The sequence below is a fragment of the Protopterus annectens genome, chromosome 16.part0, assembly GCF_019279795.1.
Source record: "Protopterus annectens isolate FY-2018-M chromosome 16.part0, PAN1.0, whole genome shotgun sequence".
Taxonomy (NCBI): domain Eukaryota; kingdom Metazoa; phylum Chordata; order Ceratodontiformes; family Protopteridae; genus Protopterus; species Protopterus annectens.
In genome coordinates, this window is record NC_056750.1 from 257,375,567 (window position 1) to 257,392,158 (window position 16,592).

The 16,592-nt window shown below is 37.7% G+C and overlaps 1 protein-coding gene across 3 annotated transcripts in view; it reads right to left on the bottom strand.

Annotated features, from left to right (window-relative positions):
• Positions 1–16,592, bottom strand: part of PTGES (prostaglandin E synthase) — a 270,044-nt gene that overhangs the window by 100,113 nt on the left and 153,339 nt on the right. For all 3 annotated transcript variants that reach the window (XM_044058619.1, XM_044058621.1, XM_044058620.1), the window contains exon 2: positions 9,636–9,718. In XM_044058619.1, the coding sequence (XP_043914554.1) occupies positions 9,636–9,718 (83 nt within the window). The remainder of the gene's footprint in view (positions 1–9,635; positions 9,719–16,592) is intronic.

Below are 16,592 nucleotides of genomic sequence, written 5' to 3' on the forward strand. Positions count from 1 at the left end.
GCTACATAGTAATGCATGCATACTTGCTTTTACAGTTAGGATATGCATGCTCAATTTGCTACAACTGTATAAAACCCAAAAAATATATCTTCAACTTTTAAAACTACAGTAGCACTTCTCTTGTGCTGCGTACATACCACTTGCTTCCCTCAGTCTCTCCATTCAAAAAACATGAGCCTGTATATTGAGCTCACATTCGGCATTAACTTTGGAAAGAACAGAAAAGAACAGAAGAGCATTATGCATACCAGTTTTGCCTATATTTAGCTTGCTAACTATTACAAGTACTCTCTTATGATGATACTTACTCAGCTGTGGAATGTCCCCAGTCTCAAATTCATTTAAAGAAAGATTGAAGGTATTCCTTTTATGCCTGTGTAGGTCATTAAAATGATGCCTAAACTACTCTTCAGTGCATGGGATTCCAGTAGCACACAGTAGCCAAACAATTTCACACCTCAGTCTGTACTGGGAGCAAGAATACTACCCTTGCAGAAGCCTTTGGCTGTGGCACTTTAGCAGGAGTCCAATAAATATCCTGGACATCCCACCTCTGTGCCCTAAACTGGATACCTTCCCTAGATACCTTCCCTACCATGCATGTCTAATATTTGAACGACAGCAATGGAAACTGATGCTTTCCCACCAATTCCAGTTATTGCATTTATTGGTAGTGCACAAACTTGAGCAACAATGCCAACCGCATTTGTGCAATGTTAAGCAGAGTGCAGCAGTGCAAAGCAGGAAGGAATGAATACTTGAAATTGGAATGTTCATCTTACATTTGGCCTTAGTTTGAGGGTGTCCATCTTGGAAATATATTGAAAATTGAGAGGTAACTGTTAGGTGAGTTAAGTTAGCAGACATGCAATGGGGTCATACATGTCATGACCTGACACATTCTTTTTGCCTTTATACACTGCTAAAATTAATTTTTACATTGTGGGATTCACACCTAGGCATAAGGGACAGAACATTTTCTTCTACTGTGTTGATTTTCCACCTTTGCAACAGAAGAAGTTCTGCTCAGACATAGTCAAGAATCATTCATAAATATAGGTGACAGTTTGAAGTGTTACACATGTATGCGTGTGAACTGACAAGGTTCTTGTATATAGATCTAGTTGTGCATGTGTGTTATGTAATTGTGAAGGCCATACAAGTCAAGATAGCAGAATTATACTTACAGAAATATAGTAGACAGTAAACACTCAGTCATACATCTGAAAACACAATAAGGGTGTCAGGAAACTGAGGAAAAGCAATGTATGGCACTATAAAATGTTAGTACACATGAAATATTTGTACATAGGTCTGGATATAAACTCTCACTCCAATGAGCCTTCAGAACACAGTAAGGTGACTTACCTCTGATTTCCACACAAACACCTTTGCAGCAGTTGCTCATTCTTGTCTTATCTGAACAGTAATCTCAGACATGCAGTGTATAAGCCATTTGATATAATTCTCATTAAAATGTGTGACGATATTAAATGGTAATAATATAATATACAGGTGCCAACAAATGAATGGGAGGTTGGATGTTAATGAACAGAACCCGTGAATTTTCTGCTTAATTACACTTCTAACCTTGACAAAATTACTTCTAACACTTTGTAAGTCTAACTTGATGTAGGGCAGTCTGCATTGCTGTTGTTCTTTTCCTTCTTCCTACCAATAATCATTCACAGTTGTAATCCATTAGCAACAAACACTGAGGGAGCGCCTGTGCTATGTTTACATCAGATACATGGAGCTAAGCATTTGGGATTCAGCTATTCTAATGAGTTCATACCTGATCTGCATCTTCACAGTGCTGACAGCCCTGAATCTGCATCATAAAAAAATGTGTAGCTAGGGAACCTGAAGGTGAGGAGATTTGTTTATGTGAAGAACACCTTACTTTGGGATATAACTGCACAGAAGATCACTGAACTGTAGAAGGCATGCTTGCATTTTTTAGCTATATGCTGCATATGGAGAAATGTCATTAAGAAAAATCTGTTCAAATATATATATATATATATATATATATATATATATATATATATATATTGATTAACAAATGCTACACTTTTATCTGTTTGCATTATTTATTTATTTATTTATTGCATTTGTTTACCGGGATAAGTCCACTGGGCCTAAAAGAGCCCATTTTCAATGGAGGCCCGGGGAGAAAAGCTCCAACGAGATACAGAAAAAATATAAACATTAATTAGTACAGAAGCAGAAACAGTGTTACAGATAGTAAATATAGTAACATATACAGAATATATACATAAAAGCAGGAATCTAGTTTGATTACAGCAGTATATACAGAAAATATACATTAAAGCAGAATTCAATGAATTCAATCAGATTGATATAAACAGAGATTAGTATTATTGTACCAGAATCAACAAGTGAAGATAAAAATAAATATGGAGAAAATATCATCAGTCACTAGTAGCAAAAGACATAGGAGTTTAGTAATCATATATAAGAAGAGTGAAGAGGTTAGGTTATAGTGCAGGAACATAGCCAGGAAGAGTTGAGATGATTTTTCAGCATTTGTTTGAAGGTGGTGGTGCTGCCTGTGTTTCTTATAGAAGGCGGAAGTGAGTGAGTACTGATTGCATGAGCATGTTTGTCAGGGCATTTCACATGTATACATGAATGGCAATAACTTAAAATGGATTGTTTTGTGTAAAATCTGTATATGTGCTTCAGGGACATTTAATTTCATAGCACTTTTAACATTTCAGTGATGGTTTCTTAGCAAAATGTGTCATTTGCCAGTTTTTTTCAGGGCGGGGGAGCAAAGATGCATATAAATTATGGCACAAACAAGGATAAGTTGCTATTGTTACTTCCACTTTTTTGGTATCCAGCCTGTTGTTCATATTTCAAATTTCTAGACTGTTTTATGTTTCTCCAATGCGTAATAATGAAATGCTACCTTTTCTGTTTTATCTGGGAGCAGTTAATTTGTATTTATATGATACTTATGTGTACTATTCTTCTGTTGTGTTTTAGGATACCTAGGACTGTGGCATCTCAACATCTCAATCCCTGAAATCCACCTTTAGTGACCCTGAAAATCAGATCATTGTGGAAGGTTTTAGGTGACCTGGTGACTTTCTGCTTGACAGGGAACATGGAGATATGTCAGGTAGAATGCAAATTTGGCAGCAGATATTGCAGACGTCAATGCAGAAGGTGGGCACAATAGGGCATATGATCAGGTGCACCATAGGGCCACTGATCACATCTGCATGTAGAAGAGCAGATGCAGTGGCCCGTGATCAGATGGGTACTGAGAGGCCTGCTACAGAGCCAAAACTAACAGCAAATGAAGAGCTCCTGTTCACTGTCAAGGAACCAGACAGCTCCCAGGAAAGTGCAAAACAGCATGTCCTTGACATTGGTGCTGCTGTTTAAGGGACAGCAAATATGTCCCATGAGGAGCTTCCAGGTAGGCTTTTGTATCTTAATTAAATACTGTTGTATGTAAAATATTTACACTAATACATTAGTTCTGTTTAACAAGAAATCGGTTGAGGGAAGTTGAAGATTGTTACAGTTACCAAGACATTCTGATTGATTACACATGGGGCTTAGGTTGGGCTTGTCATTGTCCTTGCCTTTTGTTTAACTACTTCTAGGACCATCCGACATAGGGACCATACTATCATCTGCACATGGTAAGCCAAACATTTTAATGTCAGTACTGATGAGCAGTTCAAAGAAATATTTTAGTGTGTAATGTTGCTGTCAAAACTGTTGTGGGTATTGCTCTACTATCTAATAGTGGCATCACTGTTACTTTATTAGCATATATTGTACTATAGTAGTGTAGGTATTAACTTTTCCTGAGTTTCTTGCTTATTATCATAGGTGATCCTGATAGTGGAAGTGTGGGACTCCTAACACCTGATGTCAGAGTATCAGTAGACTCTGATGATGATGGTAACCAAACACAGGCATAGTTGGGGGGGTGCAGAGGTTGGCTCAGACACTGAGGATGACATACAGCCATCCCCTGAAATTACACTGGACACAGCCAGGAGGCCTATGCCTCCATGGCCTATGCCTACCCATTCCAGTGAACCTACAGATATTGGACAGGTGGAGGGTGAGGCAATCAATCAGGGAAGTGTGGTTACTGCAGCTACAGTGCCTGTTGACTCTGGCCATAGCCAAAGTGTGGGCAAGGTGCCACACAGTAGGGTTGTTAGGGGTGCTCGACGAAGGCCTGCTGTTCATACTTCACCTGTTCCAGGTGTCTCTTCCCTTGCCACTCATAGTATGTGTAAGGCCATCATGGAAGCACAGGCAAGTCTCCATATGTCCTCCAGAGAAATGCTTAGGGTTGTAGATGTGGCACAGGCTGACATGCATGACTGCCTCCACCATGTTGCTGATTCAATGGATCAAATGTATGACATGTTGAAACAGCCAGTGTCTGTGATGGAACACCTGCTGGGAGGAGGACAGCATCCTCATGGGCATTAGGTCAGCCACTTCATCTGCTGTTAACCAATGTGGGCATGCCTGATCACAGTCCCATAGTGGCAGTACTTCCACTGCTCCATCAGTGGTTGAGCTGTCCATACCCAGAAAAGTCAGGCCATAGGGTCATGGTCTTGGTGTCCTTGTGAGGGCAGTTCATGCAGCAGACATCAGTCACATTCACATAGCAGCAGTGCATCTGACCATGGGCGTGGACATGCCAGTGCAACTCCAGGCAGAGCCAGTTCTCATGGTCAGATACGACAACAATGAACTGCCACCTCAAACATGCATGGCTCACACCTGTCTGACATACCAAGATGTAGAGCTAGAACAGAGCTTGCCTGTCATGCAGATACTCATGCACCAATTTCACCTGGAGGACCCATACAGACACATACACACAACAGTTACATGGTTTATCCGTAAAGTTAAAACTCATTCTGTCTAACTGCCCATTTTTTATTTTATCCAACTGTCTGCCTCCTTCTCTTTCTTACTCACACACACTCACTGACCTCTTGTGTCAGGCTAGGCTTCCTGCCCCCCCCCAACAACACCCTGTGCAAGTGATGATAACTGAGCCATATCCCTGTTCGCTATCTTATGGATTCAGGGATACGTAAGCTTTGTGTTTGATGCTCAGGTTGCATAGCTGACTTAGTGCTTAGTATATCTGCATTTGTGATGTTGAACTGGTAATAGCACCTTTGACTTATATTGGTCTTAGAAAGTTATACAGTTGATAGTATCAAAATTTTTCCAACTTTATTGTTATTGAGCTTGTAAGGGTTGTGAAGTCTGAAACTGAAATGGGTCTCATTACTTTCTAACTTCTCTCTTTAATGATTTTCCAGTACAAACGTATGGTGCTATAATGAGGGCATGCAGTGATCATCACTAATTTTGAGAGGCATGACTGTGTGAATCTTTGATGCCTGAGGCCTACTACTTAATACTGGACACATATAAGTCAAATAAGTCTCTGTTGTCACATGTTAAGGTCATTTCTGTACAAATCTCCCACCTTTTACTTGCTTACATTACCAAGTAATAACATGCCTGGCATTCATATTATTGCACAATACACTCCAGGTTCAACACTACCTTGTAAATCCAACAGTTGGAACAGTTTTAGTTCAGGGCAGAGTCTGTCTGATGCTAGGAGTATACCGCCATCACAATTGTGGGTAAAGGGTGTGAGCATTGCCTGGCATCAATTTTACTGTATGTATGTACGTAGCATGAAGGTTTTAGCCCCTTAGGTGGTGAATGAGTGACTATGTGTTGTCTCTTAGCCAATGCAATGGCATACTGAGCATGCCCACATCTGTCTACACCAAGAGCAGCTGCTGCTTCCCCCTCTGACTCCTCACCTACATGTGGCTGTGGCGACCTTATCACTGGTTGTGGGATGTGTGCCCCTTCCCCTTGTTGATCCTGCTGAAGCTGTTTTCTCAGGATGATGTTGTGAAGCATGGTACATACTGTGAATATTTCAGTACATGTAACTGGATTGTGTAGCAGGGCTCCCTCAGATGTATCGAGGCACCAGAACCATGACTTCAGCAGCCCAAACACACACTCCCTGATATTTCTAGCATGAGTGTGTGCCTCATTATGGCATTCTTCAGCAGGTGTGTCTCCATTTCTGATGGGTGTCATCAGCCACGGTTCCAGTATATAACCTGCATCCCCCAGTAAATGACCCTGTGTGATACCACCCCTAGTGAACATCTGATACAGTTGAGAGATGTGCCACATATGTAAGTCATTGTAACTGCCAGGGTTGTCAGCACACTCATTCAGGATGATTCCCTTGGCATTTAATAGAGTGGAAGCCCTTTCTGTTTATGTAGAGCCTTCCCTGTTCCTCAGGTGATGCCTTAATTTCTATACATGTACAATCTGCTACACAGTAGAAATCCTGTGTATTTCTGGTCCTATTCTCAGGAGTACGGGGAAGATATATGTGGTCACTAGCATGTTGGAGCATAGCATTCAGGAACTGAAGGAGGATCCTGGATGCTGGTGCCTGCGACATCCCCAGCATATCCCCTGTTGGTCTCTGAAAGGTACCTGTAGTTATAATTCTAAGTGCTACATATACCTTTGTCTCCACTGGGATGGGTTCCCTTCTATTTGCCCTGGCTCTGAGTTGAGGATGACAGAAGTTGCAGAATTCCTGTCAAGCATCTCTGTCCACCTTGTAGCTCTCTACAATTTCCACATCGTGTAGATCATGATAAGTTACCTGGGGTCTGAAAACTCTTCTCTTTCTTGGCCTTTGTCTATTAGCAGCATCAGCAGCTTAGACTTCAGCCTGTTGCACATAGACATGAATTTCTGTGGATGTATTCCAATAGTTTTTGGAATTCAAAGGGAAAATCAGCACTGAGTCTACAGAGTAGCTCCTCCATCTTGGATTGGTTAATTAGCATACAGTTCACTTCAGGTGCTTATGCTGTAATTTGCATGCCATAGTGTTTCCTTGCTTGTGCAGCTCTATACATCATGTAGCGCCACTTAGTGAATCTAAAACAGTGCACTACCATGTGCGCGCCTCACCATAATGCACACGCAGTGTAAACTGACCGTGTAGGCTTTACTGAATCGTGCTGAAATTACTTACTACTTTAACAACTATAAATGTCTCCTTTGAAAATGGCTTGGAAAGTTCACTGACAACTACATTCTGAGAAAACGATGCAATTCTGAGAAACTTGTCCTTAGAGAATTATTTTATCTTTCAGTACAGGTACTCATTTATTAGTGTGGAGAACAGTAATAGGTGTCTCCCTACACCAGCCTATGCAAACCTGTATTTTTATACAGAAGATTTTTTCAGAAGGGATATAACAGCTGTACTCTCAATACTACTGCAAATGTTGTGGGGTAGAAGAAACAGAAAAGCGACTAACCAAGAAAGGTTACAGGTAGCACTGAAAAAATATCAGTATAATGCAGAAACAGTAAAAAAATATATAACTTTAGGCATACTTTCACAAAGAACCTTATTAGAACATTATTCCATATCAATGAAAGAATGTAATCAGTTTTATGATGCATCTGTAAAATCATAGAGGAGATAGGATTTTAAAAAGTCTGAGCATTTAGGGGGCTGTGAAAAGCACTGAAAGTATTCAAAAGAATTTGTTAAAATGCAAGGCTCAAATGTACTACCTGTAGACATTGCAGAAATGAACATACCTGCACATTCTGCTTAATATGCTGACTGTGTTTCCACCAGCATTCTATATATTGCATTTATACTATTTATGTAAGGAAGCCATCTGACTAAATTAATGAATGACACCCCTGTTTGCCAAGTGTTTGGAGGATGCCAATGCACACATATTTTGTTTACTCTGAGTCTAATTATGTATTTATTTATTTATTAGTATTTGTTTACCAGGTAGGTGGACTTGTCCTCATACTCTTTTCAAGCATAACCCTGGTACAAGCTGCACTAAATTACATCATAGCAATCATATAGTTTATTTCATAGCACAAAATTACATACAAGTCACATTTTCATTTCATGCAAGTAACACTGTTCAAGTCTCAACAAAATACATAAAATTATTAAAAGGTTATCTATTTCATTGCCAAAGAGTTTACTCAGCATTCCTCAGAAATTCTTTCATACATGAGATATTTCCAGAAATTTATAACCAGTTGCATGTCATCTACTCAGGACGTTAGTGGTTCTAAGCTGACATCCAATGCAGTTTTTACTATGGAAAGGTAGCAGCTGGGCTGGTGTCATATTAGGAAAACAACATAAAGGTATACTTTAAGTCTGGAGAAATTTTGGCCACTGTGACAATGAAGGCCAAAGACAATTAAGGCATGAGAACTCAGCCTTGTAGAACATCCCTACTGGTGTACAAAAGAGGAGACAGTATTGTATGTCCTTTTACATGGAATGCTCTTTTGTTGGGGAAATCCTTGAGCCATTTTAAAATGGGAGGGGAGTTCAAACCTATGGATAAAAAGCATAGTTATGGTTTACTGTGCTAGCGATATGACTTAGAGCTATAAAGGTGCAACCTGTTAGCACTCCTTTGTCCATATTTGTATATATTAGTTTAGTGAGTATTCAGGGAGCAGAATGCATACTTCTTCCAGGTTTGAAACCATGTTGTTCATTGTGCACCTTTTCAGTCTTCCATTAGTTTGGTAATTACTTCATTTCTAGAAATGTAAACATGGTAGAAAGTGCTCAGCTCTGATGTTAGTGCTGTGAAGTTTTACTTTAAATATTGGCTGAAGACTATGAGGTGATGGCTTACCTGCTGGTTCTTGTTCTCTGGGGTGTCTTTTATCCCTGTTTTACTCTTAGTTTTTCTTCTTCTTCTTCTCCTCTGTCCCCCTGAACTCTGTTCTGATGCCTTCTCCCGTGATGCTTTGCTCCGTTCAAATGATAACCTAGCTGGCACCATTTTTTGTTTTAGATTCTGTAGTTTATTTTTCTTCTCCATAACTTGACACCCCCCCCCCATTCCACCATCGCTATATTTGAGTCTATTCCTTGACACTGCAAACCAGTCGATTTTCCCTGCAAAGATACTTATGGTTTCAATGATTGTTTTATTTTTTCATCTTCCAGCCTGTCAAGATCTGGACCCTTACTACAGAAATAAATATAAATTGTGTAATTTCTTTGAAGCCAGTATTCATACAGAACTGTTAAACCTTTAACTTATGCACTTGTATAAATGCAGTTTGTTCATATGCATCATTTAAGGTGAGTGACCTAGCACTGAACTGACTGTTAAACTTTTCAAAATAAAAAATGCACGTGCCATTTATTCCTATGTGTTCAGTTTGCATTTTACAAATATTTATATAAACATCATCTGCCAAAGTTCTACCTTTTCAACATGAAGCAGTAACCTCAGCCAGCTCACTTTTTTTTCTAACTGTAAAAATAACATTGCAAATACATGTAATGATAATATAGAAAATCAGCTTATGGATACAAAAACTGCATTAAGAAGAAAGCAATGATCAAGATTAATCAAATCTTAAAATTAAAAAGTTTCCTACTACTATAAGAAACAGCTCATGCAAGTGCTTCTATTTATGCAACTGTAACATGAATGAAATGATAAAAAATGATATATTGATCAACTTCTTGCCTTCTGTATCTTTCCACTGTTGCATCATCTCTGTGGTACTGTAAACCTCCATGCCTCATAGCATCTTCTGGATTAGCAAAAGCCTAAAAAACACGAGAAAGACTTTAGAATACTGCAGTGTGAGTTACCTGACAGAGAATCTTAGTCACACGTGATATAACCTTGAAACAGCTGCACAGGATAAAATAACATCAGATCCCCTTTTTCTAGGAAGGAATTACTGAATGCTATTGACTTTAGTATTATTCACAATCTGTCCCACCAGGTTAAATTCAAGATCAAGTTGACAAATTCTACGGAACAGCCAGGCACATATGCCAAATGGTGCTACCTCCTTTAATGTTAGCACTGACCAGAAAAAAGGGCCCTACTACAGGCTTGGTATAAGTTAAATGTTAAACAAATTTCATGCCACAAATGTATATGATGTACAGAGAGGCAATGCAGGCTACCATGTTGCATTTCATACGGTCTTTCATCAGTGGACAAAAGATCCACGGAGGTCCAAAGCAGAGGAGTAATTTTTTTATCTCCAATTTCAAAAAAATAGTTAACAGTATGCATCTCTTCTTAAATTTGATTTGCCACTAATTCACAGAGCTATCACACTAAAGCAACTAATTCCATCTGTTAGCCTGAGAATGTTCCTCTTCCTCTCCTAGAATTTGTGCACACTTTAAAGAGAGTGGGGTGAGGAATGTCATAAATAAAGGGCTGTCTGTGTGCAATTTCTTTTTACCAGTTTAGGTGTGTGTGTGTGTGTGTGTGTGTGTGTGTGTGTGTGTGTGTGTGTGTGTGTGTGTCTGTTTGCACACTTGCTGGGGTAGGTGAACAATTTCATATAACATAAAAAGTATATATTCATTACGAGTTTTCCCTTTTCAAAACATAATGCTTAGAATTATTATTGTGTTATTTTATTTGCTTTGATGGGAAACCAAGCTCCCTTTGCACTTTTACAGAGTTACTCAGCTTTAACTTATTTTCCTTTGACCTTAATGTTTCAGTCACTACTCTATCAATGTGATAAGACTGCAGGTTGAGCACATTATCATAGAAATACTTGTCTGAAGAAACAGTCCTTGTAATTAAACTCTGCCAGCCTCTTATGCCTTTGAGATAGAACAAGATTATTTCTCCAGATGTAAAGGACAGTTGCTATGATCTTTAAAAAGTCTGTCCTTCAGGTTACCAATTTTGCGCATGCTTGAATCGTGCCACTGGACTGGGCTGCACTGAATAAAAGCTCTTAATCAGGTCATTTGCAATGAGATACCTTGGCTTTGTTTTAGAAATGCCAGTGTACAATGCAGCTATAAACTAGTGACCAATGCTGCAAACCGCAATGGGCCAAGACAGGATTATCACGCTGAATGTAACCCATGAAAATACGTTATGCCGAAACCAGGCTTATACCAAAAAAGCAGACAAGGCTGAGAATAATGATTGTTAAAATGTGAGTGGAGGAGAGACAACACACATAAAACTGGACTACAGAAAACTAACAGAAGATGTCAGATGTGTACAAAGAAGCTTTGTCGATGTTAGGGCTCTTATGAATGCTGGACTGTCAGCAACCATGGGTCCAAAAGGCCTGTTGTAGTATTGTACTGTGCCTTCCATAAATAAGCATAGCTAATGGGTTTGAAGAAAGAGGAACAGGAGTGCACTGAGATCAAGCAGTATGGATTAAATAAATAATAAAAAATAAATGAATAATAAATACTAATAATATTGAAAATATTTTGGAAAGTGACCCTGTAATATGGGAGGCATTAAAATAAGGTCCATTTTTTAATTGGGGGACAATCTGAAAACCCTCCTTGTAAGGAATGGTGGTTGAGCAAAAATGAAAGCAATATTAGACACACATAAAGGGATTTTCCTGGAGTATGTGGCAAACAGAACTTTTTACTGGGATGAGACAACTGATAGAGCATATAGTGTAAAACATCTAAGCTATACTTCATTATATTCCTAACTGAATCTAAGAGAAATTACTGTACCCTAGTTAACTTACTTATAGCAAGGCAAGTGCAGATGTGGTGAGTGGATGTTTCCAGCTGCTGCTGCCAGATCAAATACAAACTACAAAATGCACAGTTTCTCTGGCTCAGAGAGTTCTTAAATTAATATCAAATATTACTTCTGGGATACTTGCAGCATGATATCACTTTTTGTCACCTGACTTTAGTTCCCAAGCTAAAACAACCATTGAGGTAGCATTTAGCATCTGCCTTTAAAACTACATAAACAAAGGCTTTTCCTCAGATGCTTCATATCCTGGAAGTCCTAAAACAATAAAACCCTTCTACATCTCAAGCCTAGTAATTATCTCTCTTTCAAGGCAACACAGAGAGTCCCCTAGTGTAGTCATCCTGTCTCCTGTTGACTGAAACTGAAAGATAACATCTCTTGTTTATGTTCTACCAATAAAATATTTCAATATCAACTGTTCTTAAGTTTTGCAAGTTAATCTCCAGTGTTTCAGCCTCCCCTGTTAAACAATTACAATAGTGTATAAAAATATGTCTTCAGCACACGTTTATACAATATGACATACAGTTCTAATACATTTGTAACACAGGCATATGAAACATGTTGATATTCACAAATGACACACAACCACAACATTCCAGATAGTTAGGCTGGCCATATTTCCTTTTGTGACAATATGGAACTTTTATTAGATAGAAGAAAGTTGTACTGGCAGTTAAAGCTGTCTGCAAATTATAGGAGGCTAAAATTAGGTTTTCTGTTTGCAAAACATTGATACTATTTATTTTTCTTTTCATATTGCATATGATATCTTAGTTGTTCAATACTGCTTTCTAGTTTTATTAATTATCTGACAGGGAGACATAACGTGATTGTAATAAGTGATTACATACCGTGTAACTATGTATTCTTTTTTAAGTCAATATAAGTAACACAGTTGTGAGGTGACTTTAGTAGTCTGAACATTTTCAATGCTTGTGAATTTAGGATGAAAGAGATAATTAATAAAGCATAGTTTAAGAGACATCTGGTTAAATATGGATTGTATAGCTAAATCTGTATCGCTATATCTATTTGACCATAACTATATAGCTAGCTATATATCTATATCTATCTAAACTATATACATATATATATATTTATATATATACATACATATATATACACACACACACACAAACACATATATGTATATATATATATATATATATATATATATATATACACAGAGCAAGAAAAATACATCTTTACCTATGTGTGTGTGTGTGTGTGTGTGTGTGTGTGTGTGTGTGTGTAGATATATATATATATATATATATATATATATGTATATATATATGGGAGCTTTTTTAATCAACTGTCATTAAATCTGACCTGTTTTGCTGACACACTTTGGTAAACAAAACAGATGCTCGACAGTTATGCAATATTATTTGAGTTAGGGAATATCCTCTTTCCCTGGTATTGTATAATCTCTGAGTTAGAATACATAAATAGCAGAGGGTGGAGTGGGCTTACCCCCACTAAAAACATATAATTTGAAAGCTGCATACTCCAAGGCTGTTTCTCAGAAAATGCACATTGTCATTTCAATGTTTTTTTTATTTATTTACTTTTGATAGAATGCACATTGACATTTGAGTGTTTCATTTTCTTAAGGACACAGTTCTCTCTCTCTCTGTATATGTATATATATATATATATATATATAAATATAAATATATATACATATATATATATATATATGTCTACTGAAAAAGTCCAAAAATCCACTTTTTCAAAAATGAACAGTGGATTCTTGGTTACACAAAAGTGCACTTAAGCGAAAGTGCACTTCCACGAAAAACAGTTCAACGAACTGTTAAGGAACACAGATGCTGCAGTGGGGAAAGGGAATTTACGTGTTTCCCCACTGTAGTGTGATCTCGGAGTTGGTATGCAAAAACAATGTTACTGTGTTCTTTATCGGTTCGTTGAAGTGCACTTTCGCTGAAGTGCACTTTTGCGTAACCACAGGTCTGCTGTTTATATTCAAAGAAGTGAGTTTTCAAATATATACAGTAGACCCATTTATATATATATATATATATATATATATATATATATATATATATATATATATACACACACACACACACACACACACACACACACACACACACACACACACACACACACACACACACACTCATGTAAAAAACATTACCCACTGTGCTGGGATTGGTTAATAGTCATTTTGCTATTTTGCCAATCTCCATCTCTTTGCTCCCATTTCAGAAGCAATTTGAAGTACAGAGACAGACCCCCTCCCCATGTTAGTTCTATTTATTTATTTATTTGTTTGTTTGTTTCTTTGCTTATTGATTTATGACTATTTGTTGACCAAGTGTCTGGGCTGGTCTATTGAATCTTTTCAGTCATGACTCAATCTACATGGAGCAACACAGTGATGGCTTCCTAACTTTATACTGAAGCATATACCTTTGATTAAGTTTACATCATACAGACTTCATTGCATGCCCATGTCAGTGACTGTGTAAAATAATGAAAAAAAGAAACATACTGAGACAAACAGAAGTGTGCAAAGCTGCACCTTACAGCATGAAGAGCAGTAATAACAAAATATTTGACTGCAGTAGCGTTCTTCTGGGTACTTACTAGCACAGTGATGTTCTGCACTGCCTAGGAGAGCTGATGTTGTGGGTTCAAGCCTACCTGTAGGTGCTGTTGTACCTGTGGACCAGTTTGATAAAATGATAGCAATTATTAATGTACTGCAAAGACGAGTTAAGCTGCATGACTATCTTCCTTTCAAATTATTTAGTTAATTAGTTAGATACTTATTTTCTCCTTCAATCACCTTGCCCCTCGGCCAGTCAAACCTTTCACAAATGCTTAACTAAGCTGTACAGTTCAGTCTTACATACTTCTTTCTGTTTCTTGATGGTATTTTTTTTTTGTTTTGTTTGTTATTTTACAAAATTACCAATGTGGACATTTGATGAATGGTGTACGATGTAAAACCAATCAAAGTTACATGTTTTACTGTAGCATTAACTAGCCCATAATAATACAGTGCTATATACAGCAACATGTAAAACAGTTGCAAGAGTAATGCATTTCTGTTGCTTGATTACACATTAATAGTCAATTATAAGAAGCAAAGAAGCATGTACAATACAACAGTAATTACAATAGAACAGTAAATACATAAAATGCTTTATTAACTGGAATCTTTGAATCACTGAAGTAATAATTCTTCTATAGGACAAAGATACTTTTTATTTAGACAAAATATCTTTAGACGTCCATCATCTTTCACTTTCCCATAAGCTTTGTGAAGTTAATTAAGGATCTCTCTATAACCTTATTCATGTAAGACTAATGGTTCAGCATTCGTAAGGCTACAGTTGCTGATGTGCAGACCTTCTTCCCTCAGCTGGTCAAAAATATCGCTCATCTAGTCACTGGGAAGAGTGTTATACACTGCAGCCAGCTTAATTCCATTATCAATATTGAGAAGCATTGCATCTGGATCTGCTATACGATTGCTATTCAAGAAGAATCAGTCAGGTCTCTTTAGAATTTGGGGAGGAGGTCGAGATTCTGGCTCCAAGGATGTTGCATTAAAGGCATCCAACTGGGTTTCCTAATTAAGAGATATAGCCTTAGCCTTTGGAGGGTCCATTTCTAGAAAGTCTATTTTTCCTGGGATGCAACTGCCTCTTGAGATAACCATTTGAAGAACCCTTTTACCAGTGAAAGTGTGGATCCCCAAATGAAATAGTCCTTGAGGGAGATCCAGCAGACAAGAAGCCACCATTTGCATCACAGACTTATTCGAGTTCCTCCTACTCCTCACAATCAGAGGAGTTCAAGTCCTTCAATGGAAAGAATGCTCTTTCTAATTAAGTGAACTCTTGATACAGATGGCAAATCTCGGTCTGGCTGCCAACTCTGAACAAACCAGAGAAAGTTCTGAGGCAACTTTAAAATAGCTTTCTATAACTCCTTTAAAACATGGAAGAACCTGCTATCACATTCTACTGGCATGGACATTCAAAGATGAAGTAGGCACTCATGGATACTAACAATTATTTCTGTGAAAGGTCAGAAGAGACGTTTTTTGTTTCTATAATAACTGTCTCAAAAAACAACAAAAATAATTATCAATAGAAAGCGATTGAAAGCAGTCATTTTTTCAATATTATTAGAACTTGGCAATTAACTGCTTTACAACTGATAATCAGTTATCCAGATATCAGGGTTGGGAGGGTGGCCTAATGGTTAAGGTGTTTGCCTTACAAACACAAGGTGCAGGGTTTGAGTCTCACAAGGGATAATTGGCTAGGCTTAAAATGCCTTGCAATGGCAGTTAGCTTAGTACTAATCTATGAACCTATAAATCAACTGCTCCTGTAATTTACTTATTTATTTATTTTTTTACCAGGCTAGCTATCCTGGGGAACGCCCTTTTTCTGAGGGAACCTGGGAGAAACACACAGGAAAGTAATAATAATACATAGATAAACATATAATTATAGTCATATGCACAGCAGAAATTAAAGGCAATTTCATCAGTGCATCCTGTTCAGATAAAACAATCACGGCAGGACGTTGGCAGCTGTTCACTCTATATTTCTAGGTTCAATGGGAGTTTTAAAACATTAGTTTAGGATGAAAGTATGAAAAAAAAATGTTTCCCCTTTTAGTAATGATTGCATCCATAAATATATGAACTAACAGGTATTTTTAATTTAAATGTTGCTTGATCTTTAAGCACAAATACATTGACCAGTACTTAATAACTCATTTCAAGATCTGTAAACAATGATGGGAAGTTAAAGTGCTACTACCCAAATCTGACATTCCCCGGGATGAATCCTAAACTGTCATTTCCACAGATGAAGCTGTCATATCTTGACAAAAAAAAAAGACTTACCGAGCCAGTTATGGCAG